The 25,736-nt window shown below is 36.7% G+C and overlaps 1 protein-coding gene across 5 annotated transcripts in view; it reads left to right on the forward strand.

Annotated features, from left to right (window-relative positions):
- sev (receptor protein-tyrosine kinase sevenless) overlaps nucleotides 1-25,736 on the forward strand; it is a 1,896,734-nt gene that overhangs the window by 1,127,405 nt on the left and 743,593 nt on the right. For all 5 annotated transcript variants that reach the window (XM_089239534.1, XM_089239532.1, XM_089239533.1 and 2 more), the window contains one exon: nucleotides 14,118-14,287. In XM_089239534.1, coding sequence (XP_089095660.1) covers nucleotides 14,118-14,287 — 170 coding nt within the window. The remainder of the gene's footprint in view (nucleotides 1-14,117; nucleotides 14,288-25,736) is intronic.

Raw genomic sequence — 25,736 nt, forward strand, 5'->3', positions numbered from 1 at the left:
TTCGAAAAGAAAAGAATCGATTGGCAGTGCACCTATGTATGTACAGTACATAGCGATTTTGGTCAGATAAAAATACGCTCTCTTTCTCGAGCTCTTTTCGTTTACTCCTGCAGGAGATTTTGGGGAGACACAATTTCTCTTCTCTTTTGTTGTGCAGTGAAAAATAATAGAGGAATCATCCAATCCAGGTCACCCAATCTTTCTACTAACGAGAGCCAAAGTGTTTTCCTGTGTTGTGAGGAGTATTACAATTGGGTGTGCTCTAGAAGGGCGTCTAATCCGAAGTGAACGGGCAAAAAAAATTAGGAAAAATTATTTGTGCCCGCTGTAAGAGGGGCGCCAAGTCTGAGGCAGACAGGGCGAAAAAAAGTTAGGAGAAATTATTTCTGCCCTCTCTAGCAGGAGCGCCTGGAGAAAAAAAACCAAAAAAAACGTTCGACATGATGTGTTATGACATAAAATATCGCTGTTCCTTTGAACGCATCAAAACGAAGGGATTGAAACAAAAGTTTTTTTTCTAATTGGGGAGGTCGGGGGGGCCAAAAAATAGGTCCCGCTCGGGTAGAGATTTTGTCTCGAGCCGCCCCTGAGTGCAACGTATGTGTGTGTGTCGAAAATTGTGACAAACCGTACATACACAACTGAACATCTTTTCGGAGTTTCATGATTCTTGTTCCAGATATCCGGTGAGTAACAGTAAAGCCTCCTAGACAGTATCTCTGTATAGGAGGCCTTGGTAAGGTGTGGCCACAATGGGACTCTAAAAAGTCTTAAATCTAAAAATCTTTTCCCTTTCAAGAAACTAATGAGGAACGCATGTCTGAAATTCAATTTGATTTTTCTGAACAGCTTTGCAAACCATATGTCCCTAAGATATGCTTCGCAGCATTGTTTTGCACCTTGGTAAGGTACTAGGTGTAAGACCGATGATATGTCTCACCAAATAGATCTATTAATTAAATAGTGTGCCAGTTGATTAAAACATGCAATTTTTCCACTATGTTATACATTATTTGGGAATACAAATCATAGTGTGAACTTAATCTTGCTGCCTGTAACTGTAAGGTAAGCTTATATATTAATTACGATTTGAGGCACAGTGGAAAACATTTGGGAAAGATATTGGAAAACATTTGGATTGGCGCTGGGAAACAAGAAAAAAAGAAGTTCTGGAATTAAAAGTTATACAAATACAAATACAAATACAAATACAACGCCACAACAGGCAAAATGCCCAACGAGGTGGCTGATAAAAAGATGCCCATAAAAATATGGTTGTCATATGTTTCAAAAATACAGCAACCCAATTAAAAATGCAATTAACACAAATTACAAACAATATATACACATGATAAAATATTATACGATGCCCATAAAGATTACTTATGGTTGTCTTATTCTAAGAATGGATAGCTTCTCGATTTACCCCAACATGTTTATCGTATTTCTTTTTAAACGTGTCAATTGTGTTACAATTTACTACCTCCGGGGGTAAGCTATTCCATTTATTAACAACCCTATTGGAGAAAAATTCCCTGCGACACCATAACCTTGCATTGTCCCTCACCAATCGATACTGGTGTCCCCTTGTAAAAGCAGTCGATTGGCGGTGTACTAAAAGTTCATGGTCCATCCTATCCATCCCATTGAAAATTTTGAACACTTCGATCATATCTCCTCGACACCTGCGTTCATCCAATGTAAACATATTCAAAAAATGAAGTCTTTCTTCATAACTCAAGCCCTGTGTGCCAATAAGGACACGCGTAGCTCTTCTCTGCACCCCTTCAACCAAGTCTATGTCCCTCTGTAGGTATGGTCTCCAAAACCTTACAGCATACTCCAGTCCAGGACGAACTAAGCCTCGAAAAAGAGGAAGAATGACTTTAGGAGAACGCGAAGAGACCTTTTTGAAAATGAGACCAAGCATTCTATTCGATTTTTTGACAACCGCTGAACAATGTTCAGAAAATTTAAGTCGCTCGTCAATGAGAATTCCCAAATCGGTGACTCTAGTTGCATCCGGGATAGTGACACCATTCAACTCGTAAGAGAACCGTTGGTTGTTCGAACCAAAATGAGCGACCATGCACTTATCTACGCTAAACGTCATGCTCCATTCATTTGCCCATGCTGCAATCTTGTTTAAGTTGGTCTGGAGCAACTCCCTATCGCTTTCATTCCCGATTACCCCCATTAGCTTCACATCATCTGCGAATTTGCTAGTAATTCCATCGATACCCTGATCGAGTTTATCGATAAAAAGTGAAAAAAGTATGGGGCCAAGGACACTTCCCTGAGGAACTCCACTTGTGACGTCTGTCCAACCAGAGAATTCCCCGTTCACCATAACTCGTTGCGACCTATCTCTTAACCACGATTCTATCCAATTCAGCAAGTTGCCCCCTATTCCAATCTCGTGTAAACGCTTCAAGAGTTTGCCATGTTGGACCCGATCGAACGAAGTTCTTAGGAAATGGTGTGTGTGTGTGTGTGTGTGTGTGTGTGTGTTTGTTTGTTTGTTTGTTTGTGAGTGGTCCTTTTGTTGCCATTAAAAGATGTAGGAAGAACAGTTGGAAGTTAGATTAACTTAGCAAATTCGAAATAATAGAACCATCGATCGAACTCCTTTTTGAGAATAGTTCACTCTGTACAAGTCTCACAAACACCAATCGTCTCGGTAAGTTTGATAAATTTTGCAGCATTTATCACTTTCACCGGTGATTATGCATAATCCTTTTAGACCCTGTATGCACAAACGTGCGGGGTGCTTCTTTTCACTTTAGATATTATTTTTTAACATCAGGGATGTTCAGCTCAAACTTCAAGAATTGTGCGTAATCGTTAAAATTAAAGGAAGTCCCTGAGGTTGAAAAAAAATCTACAGAGTGAAAAAAACAACCCCTTCTCAGTGCCGTCTTAATGCATGGTGCCCACCCGGGAGCGGCCCGGAAGCCTCAAGAGTAGAGGGGCCTCACGAAAATGAGATGTAGTTAAAATTTTCTAGAATTTACTAGGTAGGGCCTCAGAAAAACCACTTGGCCCGTGGAGGGGGGTGCAGGATGCTCTTAAGACGGCCCTTCCCAGTGCCATAGCGTGCTTTCTCGGGAGCAGTCTTTTCTTGGAGTCTCCTATTCTACACTGCTCAAAACAATTAGGGGAAGCACATGGTTTTAACAAAATTACGCAAAGATGTATACCGATAAGTAACATAAAATGAATCATCCATAATTTAAAGCCTAGCAGGAAACGGAAGAAGAAAACTTCATATGCAAATAAAAGTTCATGACGTCAAAAACCAGAAAAAGGAGATAAGGGCAGAAATCGGGATGTTGCAGAAACGTCTGTTTTACTGCCGTAACTGTGAAATTCGATTGCGCAGTATTGTTTTTTGAGACAAATTGACTTGAGGATGTCTCAACAACGTGATTTACCGGAATCCATGGCATGGCGTGTTATAGGCAGACTGGAATCCGTGCAAACACAACGTAGTGTCGCGGACGCTGTTGGAGTCGCCGGAAGTGTTGTTGCAAGGCTGTGGAATCGATTCCAAGAAACAGGAAATGTTAGACGTCGACCAGGGCAAGGTCGGCCACGCGCCACTACAGCAACTGATGACCGGTATATACGGTTAACAGCCCGTCGAAACAGAACAGAGAATGCTACGCAGCTGCAAAGACGGTTGCTCTTGGCAACAGGACGAAGGGTGTCCAGCCAAACAGTACGTAATCGGCTTCATGAGGGAGGGCTCTATGCACGTAGGCCAATGGTCTGCATTCCGTTGAACCCACGCCACCGTGCGGCCCGAAGAAGATGGGCTGCTGAACATCGAGATTGGGAGCAACATGATTGGAGCCAAGTGCTGTTTACAGACGAGTCCCGATTCAGTCTGGAGTGTGACACCCGACGTGTTCTGGTATGGAGGGACAGGGGCACTCGAAATAACCTCGCATTCGTTCGTGAAAGGTCACAATACAGATGAGCTGGTTGGATGGTATGGGGTGGAATCAGCATAGGCGGAAGTACGGACCTGCATATCATTCGGAATGGCACTTTGACGGCCCGAAGGTATGCAGACGAGATACTGCGACCTCATGTCATCCCTTACGCTGGAGTCATTGGAGATTGCTTTGTTTTCCAGGATGATAATGCCCGACCGCATAGAGCTCGTCTGGTGGAGAACATGCTTGAAGCTGAAACAATACAGCGTATGGAATGGCCAGCGTGCTCTCCTGACCTGAATCCAATCGAGCATGACGACGCATTGCTGCGCGACCAAGGCCGCCTGTTACTGTCCGAGATTTGCAGATTGCACTTCTTGAGGAGTGGAACAGTATTCCCCAAAATCTGATCGATAACCTCATCGCATCCATGGCAAACAGGTGTGCAGCAGTCTTAGCTGTTCGAGGAGACCACACGCCCTATTAAAACTCATGCATCATGTCTAAACAGTACTTTTTTTTATCGTTTACATGTAACCAAATTGTTGCCCTAAATCATCTTTTTTCCATATTTTCAAGAATTAAAGCTTAATTCCAACTTCTTTTACGTCTTTTTTCTGTATTGCGCATTGATACGCGTGTACTGTCCATTGTATGCCAATATGTGGCTGTCTCGCACGGTTTTCTTCACTTTTTTGCTTGCTCCCCTAATTGTTTTGAGCAGTGTAGTTATGCTCAGAAAAAGGAGTTAAGAGCGCGTCTCCCCCTCCCATTCGGCTCGGGGCACCGCCCAAGTTGCCTCAGAATAGTTACGGGCCTGCCCAAGTTGCAAGGCCCGGTGCTTTAGCAGGTGTTTGTCTGCCCCTTCTATTTCTTAGTACTGGGTCTGAAAGGGATAATTTCAAATGAGTCTTATAACTATGAAAGAAATCATACGTAATTTCACTTTAATTTAACCACTTTTATTATCAGCTTTGCCCGTACGTGATGCATGCACTATATATTATATACATGAATTTTACCATAAAATTCAATTAAAATAAGTATGATGAAGATAGATCCTTTGTGATGAGTATCCTGGGGGTGAACTATCTCTGCAGTCCTTAGTAACTGCTAGTCCTAATGAACTACCGGTCGGAGGACTGAAGCTAAGGACCGCTTCAATTACTAGTAGTTAAGCGGTACTATGAACTACCAGTCCTTAAGGTCACGTGACGTGAAACAGTAAATTTTTGGTTTCGAGAGTAACAGATCTGTAACCAGTCGGGATGCCGTTTGAAGCCTACAACTACTACTAATTATTTAACAATTGTTTTTCCGCAGTGGGTGGTGGCAGCGATTTCATGTTTACAACTGATTGTAAACAAACTTTTTTTTCCGAGGGACTCACCATACATTTTTTGTCACCCGTGCTTTGCAATTTTTTTTTTACTCTAATATCTTGTTAGCTAGTTTAATTATTTTGTAAACGTATGAGGATGTTGTATTTTTCATCTTGCGACTTTTTTCTAGAATTGAGATTCAGTATTTTTCTTGTCCGAGCTCATGGACCCCACTTTTGGATACTTATATGCGAGTATCTGGGACTCCAGCTGCATATAAGTGGGTCGCATACTGATGAAATCAAAATTTGAAAAAAAAAATTTCTTACAAAAAAATGCAAGATTTTAAATTAAGGTCACCGGCACTAGTTGAGCCTATGTCCGTAGTGTGCCTTTTCGGGGCAGACTTTCCCTTTTTTTGGGGGGGGGGGCCTCTTCTTGAAAGGGTCATTATGCAAAATAATTTTTGTAGATTTTTGGGCCCCCTATTCGCCTCGGGGCCCCAGCTGAATACTATTTTTAATATTGAGTGCCACTTTTTTTTAAAGACCAATTTGTTAAATGATTTTTTATTATCCATTTTTATTACTTTTAAATTCATTGAAACAATGAAATTTAATTATAAATTATCAATAATTTATATTTAAAATAATTAACTGCCTTGCTGCGTATTGTAGCTCTGTATTTTAAACTATAGGTTTCTCCTCAGTATTAAAAAATATTATCAGAACATTATTTTCTATGAATGAGCACTTACCTCTAAGAAAGAGCTCCTTGAAAAACCTTCCTATTAGAAGAGCCTTAGCTAAGGGGAAAGACGGAATATGTGACGTCACGCGGAGGAGTTATCTGGCCTTGAATGTCTAGTCGGCCGTGATTTATCTGTATTTGAAGAATGGTCTACTTATCTCAACGCAAAGCTAATAAACCTGAATAAATTCCTAAAAATTATGTTCATGAAGTCAAAAATTATGTCAAAAAAGTTCATAACACATTATTTACTAGTAATCTCTTTTACCTTTGAATTAAGCTCAGAAATATTTTTTAAATTCAATTTAAATTTAATGAGATCGAGAACAATAAGTTTCACTATTTCATTTCTAAATGAGAAATTTTTAAGTTCGTGTTTGAAGTACCAGCGAAGGGCATTATTTTTGATGCAGAATATATTAGCTCTGATCTTTAAAAAATTAGAGTGGTTGTATTCGAGGAAATTAATCTTTTCAAGACAATTATTTACATTTATATTTAGCTTAGTTTTTTTACCACCTCTACAGCCACGTCGATTATTATTGAAATTGCAGGTTAAAGTGGTAAATTTTTTATAAATCGAAATATTATCAATATTAGTGTAGCTTTCATCATTCAATTTGGTATTCAAACCATATGGGTGCAAAGTTCTGTATAAACATATATACATATTCTCTTTATCAAGTCTTTTATTTAATATTTTCTCTTCATCTAAAATGCTAATAATAACTTTTTCGAAATTGTGTTTTTTTTTTGGAAATGCAAAAGTTCATGATCTTTTTTATTGTGGTTGCCAAATTTTTTAATGTCTGATCTATGTCCATTGATGCTGATGTTGACACAATTACAAGTTTGACCAATATATGTGATGTTACATTCTGTACATTCAATAGAGTATATTATATTAAAACTTTTGCAGAATAAGTTTTTTCCAATTTCGATTTGTTCCTTGTTAGCAAAGCTGCATTAAGAGTTTCAAGCGGCTTTGCTTGTTAGCCTTGTCACAAGTTTTACACCTTTTATCATTACAGAGAGAGTATTTTTTTAGTTGTTTTTGATTTTTTTTGTAACAAAACAATTGTTCAGGTAACTTTATAGCCGAAGTAGTCCCCTGAACAAGACACACTTTAGGGCCCCTTGTTAAGGCGCACGACGAACCCTGCGCCATGGGTCTACTTCAAAATATCGCGAACAAAAACATCGCCGTAAAAACATCGCTTGTTAAAACATCGCTGTAACAAAAACATCGCTGTAACAAAAACATCGCGGTTAAAAACATCGCCAAATACGTCAAAACATTGCACGTAAAAACATCGCAAGTCAAAACATCGTACGTGATAACATCGCACGTCAAAATATCGCCTGAACATGGCCCTGGAAAAAAGATCGCCTTATGAAAAATTTTTAAATTAAAAATTTAATGGATTAAAAATTGCAATGGAAATCACCTCGTCCATTTTTTTTGTTCAGCTGGTAACCAAAGCTGCACTAAAAATGCATTAAAATTTCAAGCGGCTTTGGTTGTGACAAAGCCGAACTGTCATGTGTATGTCTGTGTTCGACTGTTTCCACACCTAATGTTTTCTCTCAATCCTTCGAATTCGGCCTTTTTTTGAGTAATGGACAATGAATAGAGAGAGTTCTTATAAATTCTATATTATACAAAAAAAAGGTTTTTTTAACAGCTAGCGGATGCGAAGATATATTTTGGAAAGAGAGAAAATTTAACTACCCCTGCGGGGAATCAAACCCCCACTTCCTTTCACTAATCGAGTGAACACCCTAGACCAGCGATTCTCAACCTTTTTTTGCTCATGGCCCCCTTTCAACCATTTCTCATTCCTGTGGCCCCCTTGCGACCATGATCAATTTCCTACACCCCACCCCGTTTTCCCGTTAAATGACAATTGTTCAAATATTGTTTGCAGTATAACTATGTGTGGTCGGCTGAAGTTGGTTTTCTGTGGTTCCCAACTTCAAGGCGCGAATGCGAGCCGATCTCCCCGTTAAAAAGTCTCGCCACAGAGAGCAACATGCCTACAACGTTACAAATATTCAATCATTACACTTCACTCACAATTTGAAGTATAGATGGCGGCACTGAAATATCATACACAACACTAGCTACACACTCAGACTGTTAGGTGCACTCACTTTGTTCCAGACTCTGCCACGAAGCTGGGTTGGAAGAGATCTCGGCAATGGGATAAGTCCGGTGGCAGAGACCCTGGCATTCATTCAGTATAACTATGTGTTTGAATTTAATTTATTTTTAATTTATGGAAATTAAAACACAGTAAAAGAAAATATATAATTTATTTTCAATCAATGTAAACATTGCGCTTGAAGACGGCATAATGTCATCAAGTTACTGTTCAGGATGAAGTTTGAATTATTTACAAATTATTTTTTCTTGGGTTAATTTGAATTCGGGTGAATCAGAATTTCAGACAAATCAGGAAGTATAAATAATCAGATTTCAAAAAAGAAAATTATCAGTTTATTGATTATAATTTCGATACGGTGAGATTTACATTTATCGTGAAAATCTGATGTCTCGCTGAATAACAAGCTATCTCCAAGTGGCTTTTTGGTTCATAATGTGACCTCTCTCCCACAGGCGAACGAAGTAACGTGTGAGTTGGCTTAAACACAACACAATATTTCACATAACAGACACTACTATATATAATGTACAGAGGGCATAGGTAACAAGACGTATGGTATTTTACTTTACTGGCAAATCTCGTTCCCCCTACAGGAATACTTTCAATTAGAAAAATTATGTGTAGTACTCAGATATGCCATTCATGTTGCAAGGGGGTGTATGGTTATTAAAATAAAAATGTTAATTTTTTATACGGACACGTGTGCTCAAAAACCCAATTACTATGTTCTTGACCCGTCTCTTTTGACGCCAAAAAAAACCGTTTTATCCGCATTTAACATTGTGTTTTGGTTGGTTGTCTTCAAATAAATGTTACTGTCAATCACTGTGTCACTAAAGTGACACTGTATGCATATATACAGTACATTCATCTCGAAACCTTATAATTATTGATAACACAAGTTATGACAAAGGCTTAGATTTTTATGACCTAAAGAAGAAACGTAGTAGCTAATAATTTATCAGCAACGACGTTTCATCTTTAGGTAAAAATCAGAGCCCTACTTATGAGAAATTGGTTACACACACGCCAAAAAAATCATTGTGCTTGTTTTTGTGAAAATCTCAAAATATGATACTTCAAGTGCTAAATTTCATCTTTCAACTACTCAAATCCTTATGCTCGACATTGAAATATTCTACCCACCAATCAAAAATCAATCAAATCTTTATGTTACGGTTACTTAAATAGGGAAAAAATTGCGAAAAAAAATATTCTGTGCATTTTGTTTGAAATTAAATTTTTTTGGCCACTCTTTTAATAAATTTCCTCATGGCCCCCTTAACAGCAGTCATGGCTCCCCTTTTTTCGATATTTTCCTCCACGGCCCCCTGGAATATCCTGGGGCCCCCGGTTGAGAACCACCGCCCTAGACTATACAGAGGCAACAAATATCTCAGTCTTTCCTTGGAGCTCGTGTGAACTGAACACGTCCTTTTACCCGGAGAGTGAAAGGTCGTTGGTTCGATTCCCCGCAAAGGCAGTTGAAGTTTCTCTCTTTCCACAATATATCTTCGCATCAGCCAGCTGTTAATAAAGTTTGTATGGATAAGCGGAGAGTGACATCATCCTCTGATTTTGTATTATCTGTACCTAGAGCCGTTATTAGGCGCTTTTTCAGCCGAGGAGACATTTCGCACCACCCCATCATGGAAATATGGTTTCCATATTCCAAAAAAGGGGGTACGAATTTTCTGGTAAACCGTTAAATTAATAAACCTTTCACTACAGTTTCCTTCATCAAACTGCAATATTTGTTGCTACTACAATAATTGAGCTGTCGATACTCTTTCATTACGAGGATTGTTCGTAGAAGAAATTATTCTTTTATTAGAAATTTTTCAATATTATGGTGATACATATATGGAGGGATATATAATGATCGACATATAGGGACCGGCCAAAGCTCAACGAAAGCCCGAAATTCGGACAATGGCCGTTTCAACTGTGCCGCCAGTTCGAGAACTAGACAACTTCGGGCTTTGGCAGTAACACACACATATATGAGAGACATTTTGCAAATGACATATTAGTTGCATCAAACATCGAATTATCCAAAATGTTGGGGGGGGGGGGGGATCAAATTAAACAAGTAATTTCAAATTGAATTGAAATTTTTGCAAGAAACTCAAAGGGAATTCCTGATATTCGAATTAACCAAGTTCAAACTAGCCAAGTTTACCTTTATTATTTCTGTAATAAAATCTCGGAAAAATATGCGATAGTGGAATAAAGCAATAATAAAAGCCGCTGATTATAAGCAGGTAAATACGATAGAGATAATATATATATATCAATTTTTGTGACGGCGATGTTTCGACGTGCGATGTTTTTGTCACGGCGATGTTTTGACGGGCGATGTTTTTGTTGGCGATGATTTGACGCGATACCCTGCGCCATGATATTATTTTATTTGAACGTTTCATAGTATTAGGAGTTTATAACCTGAAAAAGAGATTGAAGTATTATTTTATCCTTAGACTTGAAACGCAAAAACAACACAAGTCAAGGGGGAAGGAAGAAAAAATAGAGAGAAAAAAAGAAGAGAATAATTTGCATTGCAATCGCTGAAAGCAGCTACAGGGTAATAAGCGAATAAGCCCTTATTTCAAAATTAAATATCTCTACAACAAAGATAAATAGAATTATACGGTAAACGGTACGTTTATTAGCAAAACTGTAAGAATGTTGTACAGAAATTTCGAAAATTTAGTTTTTTTTCAATTTTTTAAAATGAAAAAAAAAAACAACAAAACTGGAGATTTTGGGGTTCCGAAAATCCTCATTTGTGTGAAGAGAAACCACTGCATTCGCCTAAAGTTACTGCATGGGCTGCGGTATGCGCCATGTGTGCTGAGAAATTGTTCCAAAATTGTAACAATGTTCAGTAGTAATCGTTTCTCGCACCAAGAAGGGACCGAAAATGCCTCTGGCGCATACCGCAGCCCATGCAGTAACTTTTGGCGAATGCAGCTGTTTCTCTTCACACAAACAAGGATTTTCGGAACCCCAAAATCTCCAGTTCTGTTTTTTTTTTAAATTTTGAAAAATTAAAAAACAACTAAATTTTCAAAATTTCTGCACAACATTCTTACAGTTTTGCTAATAAACGTACCGTTTACCGCATAATTCTATTTATCTTTGTTGTAGAGATATTTAATTTTGAAATAAGGGCTTATTCGCTGATCACCCTGTAAAAACAAATACAAGGCAGAACAATAAATAGTATGCATCAAAGAGAAAATTAACAAAACCAGATTTCAATGAAAAATTTCAAAAGTCAGAGTATCGCGCCACAAAAGGCTGCTTTATACACATAACTCGAAATTAAATATTATGAAAAGGCGAAAGACAAGAAGTTATTGAAAAAGTGTAAAAAGGAAAAATATGGATCAATGAGGAGATCGTTCTCAAGGGGGAACCCCCCCACATTGCTCCAAACTGCAAAAATGTTTCTAATGATGGTAAGCCTAATAGGCATAAAATTACCATCAGATACCCCCGACATTTTTGCGATAAACAAGCTTTGGAAGTCAAACAGCAAAAATGACAATATACAATTAGAATCAAAATATGAAATAACAAATGAGTTAACACACAAAGTGTTTTAAAAATTGAAAAATGAGAAAACTTGAAGAAAAACATACCAAGAGTAAGACTTTTTTAAAGCGTGCCGCCTAAATTGACTATAAGAAACGTGTGAGTGAAATTTTGAAACCCAGAGAAAAGAAGATGGAAATCCGTTGCCACTGAAGATATTTAAAAATTCAGAATATGCTTCTAAAAAATCCTTAGCATTATTACAGGTTTTTTTAATTCTTGAAAGTTGTCCAAAAAATATAATTTTCAAAATTCTAATACTAATATTAGAATTGAAATTAGTCAGAAAATTGACTTTAAATTGAAATTCTTTAATTTTGTTGAAAATACCGATAAAAGCTACGTTATTAGATAAGCAAATTTTAAGATCTAGGAAGTCCGTAGATAGGGGGTTGTGATTGGTTTTCTTGAGTGTCAAATCCGTAGGGTAAATTTCACCGCTAAGATCAAGATAATTCTCAAAATTAAAAATAATGAGATCATCGATATATCTAAAGCCCATGATTTTATGTTAGTGAAAATTTTAGTTTCGTGGAAATGTGGAAAAATGTTTGCAAAAGCACTAGAGAAGCAAGTGCCCATGGGTATACCTTTGATCTGATTATATATATCGATGCCGTTATGTAAGTAATTCTCGAAAATGCAAAACTTTACTAGATTATTCCAAGAGTTTTTTTCCAAGTTAATGTTTTTGTATTTCACAAAAAAAACTATCACAGATATTTATGATGTTTTTATGAGGAATATTAGTGAATGAGTTTTCAAAATCAAATGTTTCAATTCTCTCAATTTTTGCATATTTTAAAAAATTGATCACTTTTTCATTATTCTTTATAATAAATGTGTCTTCATCCATCTCTATTTTAAGAAGAATATTTTTTAGGATATTGAAAAAGATTTTACCTCAATCACTATTATAGCAGTTGGTGCCACATGTGACAAATCGAAATTTAATAGGTTTTTTGTGAAACGTAATGGTGTGAAATAGATAAGGGTAACGGGATATGAAATTATTTTAAGTTTTTTGAGAGAAGCACAATTTCTGTTGTTTATTTCTTTTAAAGGGCTTTCTATTTTTGTGCAAGTACAGGTATTGTTATATTCATTAAGCAGTAAGTTGTAAGCAGTAAATAGCAAAGTTATTAGCTGCTTTATTAACCACTGTGATAACAAATTTATCTTGAATATTTTTAATTTCAATCTTGTTTATCCCAAAAATGTCGGGGGAACTGATGGTAATTTTATGCCTATTAGGCTTACCATCATTAGAAACATTTTTGCAGTTTGCAGCAATGTGGGGGGGGTTCCCCCTTGAGAACGACCTCCTCATTGATCCATATTTCTTGATGATCCATATCCATATTCCTTTTTATAATTTTTCAATAACCTCTTATCTTTCGCCTTTTCATATATATATATATATATATACACACACACATAATAAATAAAAGAAATATAGATACCGCTAAAATTTAGCGTACGCCCCATAATGGAAGTGATGCCTGAGAAGAGTTTCGTTGCAATAGATATTTTGACAAAAAAACGACGGAGAGAGAACCCTTGTGTGGTCAACGTAGGCTACACGTTACACAATCGAAGGATGAGAGAGAGGAATTCTCCCACCACTCGCCACTTTCGCATTTGTATAATAAAAGAAAAAAAAGAGAACCACACACGTAGCAATCACAAAACGCGCCATTTTTGGTCATCGTATTCGCGACATTTTTATTGTCGTGCTATAGTCGCAACCGAGGGTTTTATTTAACAGTTTCGTAAGAAAGAACGAAATGTGGGAGAAAAAAAGCACCGAAGCAGTAACGTTCATAACAAAAATAATATAAAAACCACTAGGAGAAGAAAAGGGTAGAGTGAGAAAAGAGTTATCCCGCCATTCCGCTATCAGCGTCCCGTAGCGACGAACAAAACCCCCCGACCAACAACAGGGAGGAAAAGGGGAAAGCACCTGTAGCGCCATATAGCGGCGTGGCACGCAAGAGCCCCCAGTACTACTTCTGCGTAACTGCCGAAGGAATACTTGCTGGGATCAAAATGACACCACGACGCCAGTTGGGCCCAGAATTTTCACAACTCCAGTTAAGGGGTAAAGTGAAGCGTGTTGAATGACGGAAGAAATACAAGTATTGTATATGTTTTGTACTTGTAAACAGCAACAGCAAGACTTAACTTTTCCTTCTGTATTATTATTATTGGACTGGATAGGACCCCCATATTGAATGATTGTGTTAGGTATCGATGCTATAGGAGGATGTACAATAAATGCTTTAAGCACTATATTTTTGATTCGATTTTCATCTTATTAGTTCTTCTGTATTTAGCAAAGGTCCCATTTCATATTTTGATAAGAGACTTCTCTGGATACATAAGCAGAAAGGAGCTTTCATGACTGATATGTCTGGAGAAAACATAGCAACACTACATGGAGTTGGCATGACCGAACATATTGAATCGTTAGAAGTAATCGATCCTTCACTCCAACCATTTCCTGGTAACTGTTTTAATTTAAAATCTATTCGATATTTCCTGTTGTGCAGATACGTGTTTGAAGCTGTCCATATTATATCGCATTTTTATGAAGTACTGTATCACTTTTTTATGAAGCGTAAATAAAATTTTAGGTAATGGAAGTGTGGATAAAAGTAAGAATTTACATTGTATCGAGAATTGCACTCTAATTACATTGAATCAATACATTAGGTTAATTTGAACTTTTACGGAATCCCCTTGAGTTTTATACCTAAATTGATGTTAAAACTTCTTATTTAATTCGAATGTTTTTTCAAATGTTTTAGATAATTTTTTTTCGAAGTTGAAGGGAAAATATCGTCGTTTTGTATGAGCAAATTTAGTTTGGAAAAATTCTATAAGCAGTCGACCAAGTTGTTTTACAACAAATCTTTCAAAAATAAAGATACAGAAATTGTTTGAAAATTTTTGAAGTTATTTCTGCACACTATGTATACCGTTTTTCCGATCTTGTTTCCTGGTTCGAACTGCCATACTAACGTTCTGTCTGTTGAGCTATATGAAAAGAAATGTGGAGCCAATCCTAAAGATGTACCCAGGTTTTATGATACTTTTGATAAAAAAAACTATAGTATTTTTTCCTTTTAAAACTGCACCCTTTGCCAAAACGTACATCAGAATTTTATTTGCTTTTCACGTTAGATTTATTTTTTTAGCCACGCAGTTCGACAAAAAAAATTACCGTTGTTGATCATTGTTGAAAAATTACCATTGATGGTAAAACTCCATGATCTAATTTCATTTTCGTGCTGAGTGAACCCAACAAATGTGCTTTAGTGACGAATGAGCTATTTCAAATATGAATTGTCAGTGCGTGTAGGAAAATACCAAAATACTGATTTTTAATTTTGAAATGTTTTTTCCTTGGATAATTAAATGCCCATTTTAATGTTGTTCAGCTGGAGTGCATCGAGAATATTTACTACTTGATACGAATTACGTCATCCAACCCATGGAGCAAGGTGCAGTATTTAAAATCTGACTTTTTATCGTAATTTTAAGAGTAAGGAAAATATACAAATACAAATACAACGCCACAACAGGCAAAATGCCCAACGAGGTGGCTGATAAGAAGATGCCCATAAAAATATGGATGTCATATATTTCAAAAAAAAAAAAAAAAAACAGCAACTCAATTAAAAATGCAATTAACACCGATTATATCGGAATATATATATATATATATGTATATATATAATATTATTATATATATATTATTTTATTCGATTATATCGGAAAGTTCGCATACACTAATTACAGTTATATCAATTACAAAAATTTCGGATATAGTTTTGTAACTTATGATGAAATTTTAATGACTGATATTTGTATATGTGAATATTAACTCTTTCCCTACTATATCCGGCCGATCCGGCTCGTCATGCAGACTACCAGATCCGGCCCAGCCGGCCGAGGTAGGGGGGATAGGCATTTCACATTCTTTTATTCCGTGGGCGGGACGCAGTGACGGATTGTTGACGGCTGCTGAGTGGGGTTCTTGTCGGAGAAAGAGGATTATTTTACAGCTAGTTGCCTGTGAAAGAATGGCTATTGACAATGACAATACCTCGGATGAGCTTTGAGAAAGACGCGTGGTTACTATCCTTTGAAATTTCGCCAACATTCTGATTTTCATTGAAAGTTTTCTTTGAAACTATAGTCCGTTTCAGGTTAACTTTGCAGTGAAGAGGAAGCTACGAGGGAACCGCATCACTCGTTGTTATGGCAACGAAAGCCTCTTAACCTATGTATCGATGCGCGGCCTTGGTAAGGTATGGCTGATTCTCGCCAATCTCGCAGAAAAAAATATTTTTTACGTGTAACGTAATGCTTGTAGAAAAAATTGCAGTCAGTTAGTAACAAAAAATTAGCTAATGAAAAAAAAAAATCATTGTCGATACTTTCAGAAATCAAAGTTGCGGTTTTTGAAATCATTTTTTTTTATTGAAAAGTATCTTAGTAACTCTTATTAACCGGTTTTGACGTTTGAATTTGGGAATAGCCCCAAATAATAATAATAAAAATGATAAGGCAAAATTTAGAATTCTTTTACTCACTTTTCTTGCCGAAATTTCCGTCGCTCATCCACCCGAACGCATATACGTCGATGCCACTTATTATCACTACAGTTTTAGTCATTTTTCACGGATTCCCATTCTATGGAATCCTCACTTGACGTTGTAGAACTATCTTATTAATTGTTGTTGCTCCAACATGTGTTCCATCAGGCCACCTGCAATCCGAAATTCCTATTCTTTTTCAATAACGTGCTTTATGCATTATTGCCAAAAAGAACGGAGAACGTTTTAGCGTGTCTATCTCTGGTGAAAAGCAAGATACAACCGTCACAGAAGAAAAAAATACACTGCAAGCCTAAACCATTGTGGGTCTCTCTCTCTCTCTTGCTTATTTATATTTATCTGGAGAGACACTGAAGGGTCATCTGGAGGAGCAGCCTCTGCTGTGGGGGAGGAAGTTGGTGTGGTGAAAAGAGACATTACTTATGTCAACACCCTCCGCTATCGGCTATTGGAATTCAGAAACCACCCCTATCCTATGAACACGGCAAGAAATAGATATTAAAAAAAGAGAGGGGGGGGGTCTGGAACCGTAACCTACCCCCATAAAGAGAGCCTCACAACGGTATCGGCGCTGTCGTGAAAGAGGGACACTTCCTGTAATCTGTGAGTGAATATCTGAATTCGTTGGAGGTTATTTTCGCGAGAAAAAAAAACCTGATTGAATATTCGTCTGGGTGTGTAGGCCTATAACTACATGCAAAACTGAATGAAAAATTGTATCGGAAAAAATTCAACAAAATGACGATATAATATATATATATAACTGAGCAATCAAAAAAAAAAAAGCACGACAGTGATATTGGCGGGGAAAATTTCTTGGAAATCGCGCCAAAATGTTCTTGAGCTCGCCATGGATTTTTGATAATGGTAACCAATATTTTTCTAATTTAAAAATTTTAAACGAATATACATTGGTTCAAAACGGTATTTTTTCAGTATCTTTTTCAAAATCATAAAAAAATTTGAAATATTCTATATAAATGATCATCATAAACCTCCGATGTATGGAACTATATTTTGCGGCGAAGGAATACACTCTCTACCTTTCTCTCCACTGCAAAGTTAACCTGAAACAAACTATAGTAAAAGATCCGCCAGCTAGCTATAGGTTTAATTAGTAGTCGAAGAATTTTTTCCGTAATACAATAGAAAAAAAAGAACATTAATTTAAATACATCAGAATATCTTAATTTATTTTTCTAATTAAAAACTTACGAAAATTTTATTTTTGACATTTTTTATGAAACACTCAAAAAGTTCAGATGCACTGTACATCGGACCCATTAAATTTTGAAGGAATCAATGTCGAAAAAGACAACTAAATATTATTGTACTTGCACATCACTGTCGTTATTGTTAATTAACTTACGTACAATTTCAAATGATTTCTAGAACTAAGATTACCGAAGTTCGATCTTTCCTTTTTTTTTCTAGCTGTTTGTGTTTTTCTAGCAAAACATACGCACACCAAGAAAATAAGATGTTTCCGTCAAAAAAGTAATTAAATATCTGTAAAACTGAAAGGGAAATTTTTATTTTTTATTTGTTTTGGATTTAGTGCGAATTCCATCTTCCACATCCAACTGCAGTGGTTCTCAACCTTTCGTCAGTCGTGGCCAAACCCCCCCCCCTCCACATATTGAATCAGATTGGCTCGGATCTCCTGCATCACGGGCCTTCTTATGCGGGAGGGGGGAATTAAGAATCATCCCGGACCCCGGGGCTGGTGCCCTGTCAGCTCTACCCTTGTGGGGGTCATGCCAACATCTACTAGAGAATTTTCAAGGTCGCAACACGAGCTCGTGACGTCACTAAACTTAGGCGACTGCTTGCGCTACGCACTGTGGAATCGACTTGATATATGTACCGTACTCATTTATTATTACGCGAGTAAAATTGGTGCTATGAAATATTTCTGCCTTAACGTTTTACTAGATGAATTTAGATTATATATATTTATATTTTTTTATTTTACTCACCCCCCCCCCCCATTTTTCAGTTCAGACAAAAATACAAAAAATTCCCTGTACTTGTCTAGGTTCACAGAACCATTGAAAATATGAACCACAGAAAAAAATTATCCTTTTCCTCCTTGAAAATGGTTTTAGGAAAATAAATTTATAACTGAAATGAAATTTTTCTCAATCAAGTTTCATATCACACACCCACAGAGAAAAAAAAATCCACGGAAAGTGGAAGTTTTTTTGTAAATTAATATTTTCTAGTGGGTTTATTATGTTTTCTAGTGGGTGTTGGTCATGCTCGTGCCTCCCTTGCCCTGTTCATAGTTCATCTGTGGCTCGCAAAATAATTTAATATAGATATTGTACATCCATAAAAGAACCACTTCAAAGCATAAATAGGCACACACATACACATCAGTATTTCCAGCTCGTCGTGACACCCCTCACAAAAAAGTGGGAACACCCCCTAGGAGCCACAACGCACATTTTGAGAAACACTGCCCTGTCGGCTTAAAATTGGTGATAACAAAACTAGAATAGATTTTGATAAGCACCACTCCTTGTCTCCAACATTTTCAGCTTCTAATCCACTTGACAGAAGGTTGAGATACTTGAAGAATTCACTATCGCAAAGTGGACAATACATGTATGAGAAGATAAGTAAGGGCTGTTATACAGGCGAGTTCCAAGAAAAATTGGCCTGGCCTATACTCAACACATATATGCTTGTAACAATAGCAGAATTTGGGTTGTGGCTCTCACCATCGGTTTGTTGTGCTGTTTGTTATCCTGCTGCTTTTTCGTGTTTGGACATCTCTTTTCATTTTTAGCTCTCGTTTTGTTTGTATCAAAACAACGGCTGGATTAAGGAAAATATTCGCCCATGGGCAGGGCACTGCAAAAGAAAGACTTCGTGAAAACAGAAAGACTTACGGTGAAAAGATTCGGGGCTTCAAATGATTTGAATGATTTCCTACTGCGATTGGAGTTTGGGAGGTCCTTACTTATCTGAAAACACGGTATTTAAAATTCTTTTCAAAAAAGGGGATTTTTTTTATCGATTCATAGATTGGGAGTGGAGAACTACGGCTCTGTGGGTACGTACACGTGGCTCTTCAGTAAAACTAAGAAAAGCATAATACAGTGTAGTTTACTAGCAAAAAAAAGAAAAACTTTTTGTCTCGTGAATAAGTTTTGAGTTATTGTGAAAGACAGCTTTGAGTCTCCTTGGACTGAAAAGCTAGCTGACCCCAAGTGGCGTGTAATTCAGAGATCTCTATAAGTATTTTGTTGGGAAATGCAAAGGTGTTGTATTAGAGAAAATTTACCTTTATTCTCGTGTATTTCCCAGGGCACCTTTTTTTGACCACCAATGCGTCTGGTATTGGGTTCCATTGTGTGATAAATAAGGATTAAAAGTTTGTGGGATGTTTATATAGTCTAAACTCTGTCTTCTACTAACAGATATGCTACTAGTTATAAGCAATCTTCTTGAATAGATAATGTCCACAACATAGGCGTACCCAGAATTTTCTCGAGGGGGTTTTCAGATTTTTTTCCCTTCTGGGGAGGGGTTTTTACTTTTTTTCCTGCAAAATATTCTGCACTATAATATTGGCTCAACCTTCCCCCCCCCCCCACTACCCTGCGTACGCCAATGGTCCACACAATTCTGTAATGTGATTAGTTTAGGGATTATTTTTAAGCTTCACATTTCTCTAGTTTTCGTCATCTTGTCTTGATACATATTCTGTTTAAAACAGTAGGTCGTAAAATATTTTGTCACTCAGCCTCTTAAATCTTTATCGATTAATAAGTTTAATCCGATTTCTGCTGTCACAAAATGCCGTTGATGAGGACAATTGGCGAAGTTGGTTATGTCAAATAGCATAAGTAGCCAAAACTTTGCATCACGGGAAATTTACTGTGTGAAGAAAGACGAATCTTCTTTTCATACCCGTTCGCTTTGTTTGGTCGGAGAAGAGAGCGTTGAAATACTTTGCTTTCTACGAGTAGTCCAGTCATTGTTGCGAAAGGTTCTACAATGTGCAGCAGAAGAATAGACGAAATAAATATGGGGGGGAAGAAATTTGTCTCGAAGAAGCTCTCCGAAATTCTAGGGTCCATAGATTTGCACCCCTCTGGTAGGTAAAGAGTTAATGCTTAATTTGAAATTTGTTGTCATTTCACAAATCCAGGATAGATTAATTGGATAATTCGAAATTTTTTCCAGTGACTTTGGACTTTGAATTAACTGAATTCGATTGTATTGAACTGTGTTTATTATTGATTACGCCGATGCTGATTTCATGCAGTTAAAGCCGATGCTACACGAGCGTTACTTGCACGTACGTGATTTTGGACGTACGCTTTGAGAGATTTAAAATAGAGTTCCTAGAAGATTGCGGACAGCAAAAAAACCGCAGCAGTTGACTGTGACACGGGTGTTTTTTTTTAAATTATGAAACCAGTTCCTCTCTCTCTGTCAAAAACAGCGCTGGTCTGACAACTGGTTCTGCATTCCGTCAACTTTGGCGTACGGCGATAATCGCAATTGTCTGCATAGGCGATGTCCATACGCATATACAAAATCACAGACCAAATAGAGTGTTCTGCAACTTTCATCTATATGAAGAGTCGCAAGTCTACGTCGCAGAATACGTCCACACTCATACTAATCGCGCAACACGTGGTCTGCGACTTGTCGCTCGACTTTGTGTGTAGACAAATGAATGACCTGGAAAAAAAGCTTTCAAAAAAATTTTATGACAATGAGGTTGTGCTGAAAGAGTGAAAAAAACCAATACACTCCCGACACTGAAGTTACAACACCAAGAATAAATATTCACAGAATTATACAAATGACCAATACCAACGGTAAGCAAATGTTGAGATTTTCAAGCCACGTGGTTGTGTAATGTGTGGCAAATGGAAGGGACTTCTATGCTATAAAAGACTGATTGCAAACAATCTTTATAGCACAGATTTTATTTTGACGTGAAGTTCGGGAAACAAATCACTTCACCATGCCAGGATCGCTGATTAGTTGGCAGTTTATTGTCAGGTCGTTAGTTGATCATTTCTCGACTCGTACACTCGAAAACTCTAGAAAATAAACTTTTTTTGGATCTGTTGCATATACGGGGTGATTATAAAAAAAACTATCCCAACATATGGGCCCCTAACTATCATACCATTCACAGAAACTGAATGAAATTTTGGCATAAGGTATTTTGAGGTATGCGCTTAAGAATGATATGGAAAACAACAGTGTCACTCTAACAGTTACGGTTACAGTGAGAAAATTTCGAAAATATCAAATGGCAACACCAAGTTTTTTGTATTGGAATGCGATCTCCATACTGAAAAACACTAAATAGCGTTGGAATGGCACCTGTAGCACGAAAATCCCCGGAGCTAGGCAAGGAAAAAGTAAAAAGGACTTTGCCGTGCACCAGAGCATTAATGTTCGTTTCATTCGTCACACCGTTTCTCCACAAGGTCATGTGGAAAATTTCTGAAACACAATAAAATGCTTTATTTTATACTGCTTCTCTGTCCTTATTGGTTGTCCTCACTTTTAGCCTATCTACCGCCGGTAATTTTCATGCTACAGTTGCCGTTCGAACGCTATTTAGGATTTTTCCCAATGGAGATCACATTCCAATACAAAAAACTTGGTGTTGCCATTTGATATTTTCGAAATTTTCTCACTGTATCCGTAACTGTTAGAGTGACACTGTTGTTTTCCATATCATTCTTGAGAGCATACCTCAAAATACCTTATGCCAAAATTTCTTTCAGTTTCTGTGAATGGTATGATAGTTAGGGGCCCATATGTCGGGATAGATTTTTTTATAATCACCCTGTATATATATCATACATTGAATACATGTGCTTTGCCCCCCCCCCCCGGGTAAAGTTGAAATGACGGCCCTGGGGATGAACATTTAAATACTTTTCATATCTCTCTCGCTTCATCTGAATAGCACTAATACTAAAGTATTTAGTTTGCATTTGCTATTCAAAAAAGCTTCCGACTTCTCTGAGTGCAAGTTTATTATAACTAGCCTTGTTGGAAGACATATTCAAAGTACCGACTGTAAGTTCTTATAGCTTTGTATGTCCAAAATAATTTCAAATTCCTGATAGAATTAAAAATGGAAACTCGCCTTGCATATGGTTCCATTTCCAAAGACACAATAACGCCAGAGTACTTGAAGACCAGTTTTGAAAGATCATAAAGATTGAAATCCAACGAATAAACATAACTTTGATTAGTTAGTTCATCGATTTCGACGTAATAAAGTTTTTTACCAATCCAATCTACTGACAAGCTTTTAGCTGGTGATGATAAATGTCTAACCTAAATTTAGAAAGATAAAAAAAAAATAATAGCATGAATTACTAGAAATATTAATTTGCAAATAAAGAGTACTTATTTATTTGCCGTGATTGATGGCCGCATGTTTTGATGTTTGGAGAAATTTTTAAGAAAATATAGGCAATTGAAAGAGACATACAGACGAACCCACTTATAACGAAGTCGGAAAAAAACTGCGAAACTATTCATTATATTCGCGAATTTTTTTCATCCGTATTTAGCTTGAAAAATGATGCATTTAAGCAAAATTAAATATTTTACATGCCCGATACGCATTTTTCAGTAATCTGAGCGTACTTGAAATGAATAGATTAAAATGATATATTTTAAAAAAGGTTAAAAATTTAATTAAAAGCCACGTAATTGAATATATCAACAAAAATGTGTCAATTAATACTTTTTCCCCTTGTTATTTTTATGAACTTTGAACGTTTTTCTTTATACTTATTTTTGCCAAATAAGCATCAAAAATATAATGCTTTTCATTTAAGTAATAATTCAATTCAATAATGCCCTATTGAAAACCACGTTACAAAAATTTTAGGAAAATAACTTGCATAGAGTAACATGGGTAGAGTAAGCATTCAAACGCCATTGTCCACGTTCTTTTTTGCAAGCACATTGCACATTCGTGATTATGGCATGACGGAGCCGATAAATATTGATTATTGTACAAGTAGAATTTGTTAAAATTACATTATATGATATATGGTAATTTGCGCCTCGAAGTTGGGAACAATTAGCTCAGCTGAATAAAGGCACTTTAGTTTTGATTTTTAGTTATAATAAACTTGCATTCAGAGAAGTCGGAAGCTTTTTTGAATAGCAAATGCAAACTAAATACTTTAGTATTAGTGCTATTCAGATGAAGCGAGAGAGATATGAAAAGTATTGAAATGTTCATCCCCAGGGCCGTCATTTCAACTTTACCCGGGGCGGGGGGGGGGGCAAAGCACATGTATTCAATGTATGATATATATACAAGGTGATTATAAAAAAAACTATCCCGACATATGGGCCCCTAACTATCATACCATTCACAGAAACTGAAAGAAATTTTGGCATAAGGTATTTTGAGGTATGCGCTCAAGAATGATATGGAAAACAACAGTGTCACTCTAACAGCTACGGATACAGTGAGAAAATTTCGAAAATATCGAATGGCAACACCAAGTTTTTTGTATTGGAATGTGATCTCCATTGTGAAAAACCCTAAATAGCGTTCGAACGGCAACTGTAGCATGAAAATCACCGGCGGTAGATAGGCTAAAAGTGAGGACAACCAATAAGGACAGAGAAGCAGCATAAAATAAAGCATTTTATTGTGTTTCACAAATTTTCCACATGACCTTGTGGATGACTAATCAGGCTGGGATCTCAGCCGAAGAAACGGTGTGACGAATGAAACGAACATTAATGCTCTGGTGCACGGCAAAGTCCTTTTTACTTTTTCCTTGCCTAGCTCCGGGGATTTTCGTGCTACAGGTGCCATTCCAACGCTATTTAGTGTTTTTCAGTATGGAGATCACATTCCAATACAAAAATCTTGGTGTTGCCATTTGATATTCTCGAAATTTTCTCACTGTAACCGTAACTGTTAGAGTGACACTGTTGTTTTCCATATCATTCTTGAGCGCATAACTCAAAATACCTTATGCCAAAATTTCATTCAGTTTCTGTGAATGGTATGACCGTTAGGGGCCCATATGTCGGGATAGTTTTTTATAATCACCCTGTACTTGCCGTAGTGTGAGAACATGGTGCGTCCGTATTTCCGATTCTGGAAACCCGCGTCATCTCCGATTGGTTAAAAACCCGAATTTCAACTTCTTTAACTTTTAAAAGCGGATGACTAACGGGAACATTTTCTTGATGTTTCCGATTCCGGCAATCGGTAGCGATCGGGACAATCGAAATAAGGAAACGCTCCGTTCATTTGCACAGAGTGGCGCCGCTTTACGCAAACCGCTTTGAAAAGCCGCGCGTGTTGGACTTAGTATTTGAACTAGATTGCGAGCGATAGTAGATACTGATTTATTGATTAAAAATAAATATTTTTTTCAATTTTCTTTTGAAAACTCAAACTTGGTACTATCGTAAATTTGAAAATATTGAGAGAATCGTTCGACATCAGTTAGTAGTTAGGAAAAAAGATATTCACGTATATGTTTTTTTTGTTTGGTTAAGGAGAACTTAAAATATTTTTAATAGTTATAAAATAATTATATTACCAGGCCTATATTTGGTTTTTACAAAGGCTGTAAAAACCGTCAATGGTAAATGCCATACCAACCCTACAGTTGACATACATCCATTTTGTGATATAAAGGGATTTTAATCCTCCAAATCCATAACCCACAGATTCATTATTAATTTTTTTTATTTAAACGAACAAACAACAAATTACAAGATACAAATATATAATATAATATACCAATACAAACATAAGTTACACAAAGACAACGATACAAAACACACACACATATATTACATGCACGATGTAGCCCCAAGGGACTGTATGGTCCTTTCAGCAGGCCTATATGATTTTTTTCTTCAGCAACCGCTCTTTTTATATATATATATATTTTATATATTACACACACACACACATATAAAAAATTAGAAGAAAAATGAAAAGATGAAAAAGTACAAAAATAAATGGAACAATGAGGAGGTCGTTCTCAAGGGGGAACTCCCCTCCACATTGTTCCAGACTGCAAAAATGTTTCTAATGATGGTAAGCCAAGAATAGGCATAAATTTGCCATCAGTTCCCCCTACATTTTTGCGAAAAACAAGCTTTGGAAGTCAAAACGCAAATATGAGAAAATAGAAAAAAGTATAAAAACACGAAAAATACATTAGTACAAGATATACAGAAGACTGGATGTTGTGAAGATATTTATTATTTGAGATGCTAATTTTTTTTATTTATTTTTTTTTATTTTTTATTTTTTTTTTTTTAGGAAGGAAAAAACTCATC

The sequence above is a fragment of the Pholcus phalangioides genome, unplaced genomic scaffold (genome assembly GCF_987345545.1).
Source record: "Pholcus phalangioides strain wild (caught in Gottingen) unplaced genomic scaffold, Ppha-v1.0 ptg000011l_1, whole genome shotgun sequence".
Lineage (NCBI taxonomy): Eukaryota > Metazoa > Arthropoda > Arachnida > Araneae > Pholcidae > Pholcus > Pholcus phalangioides.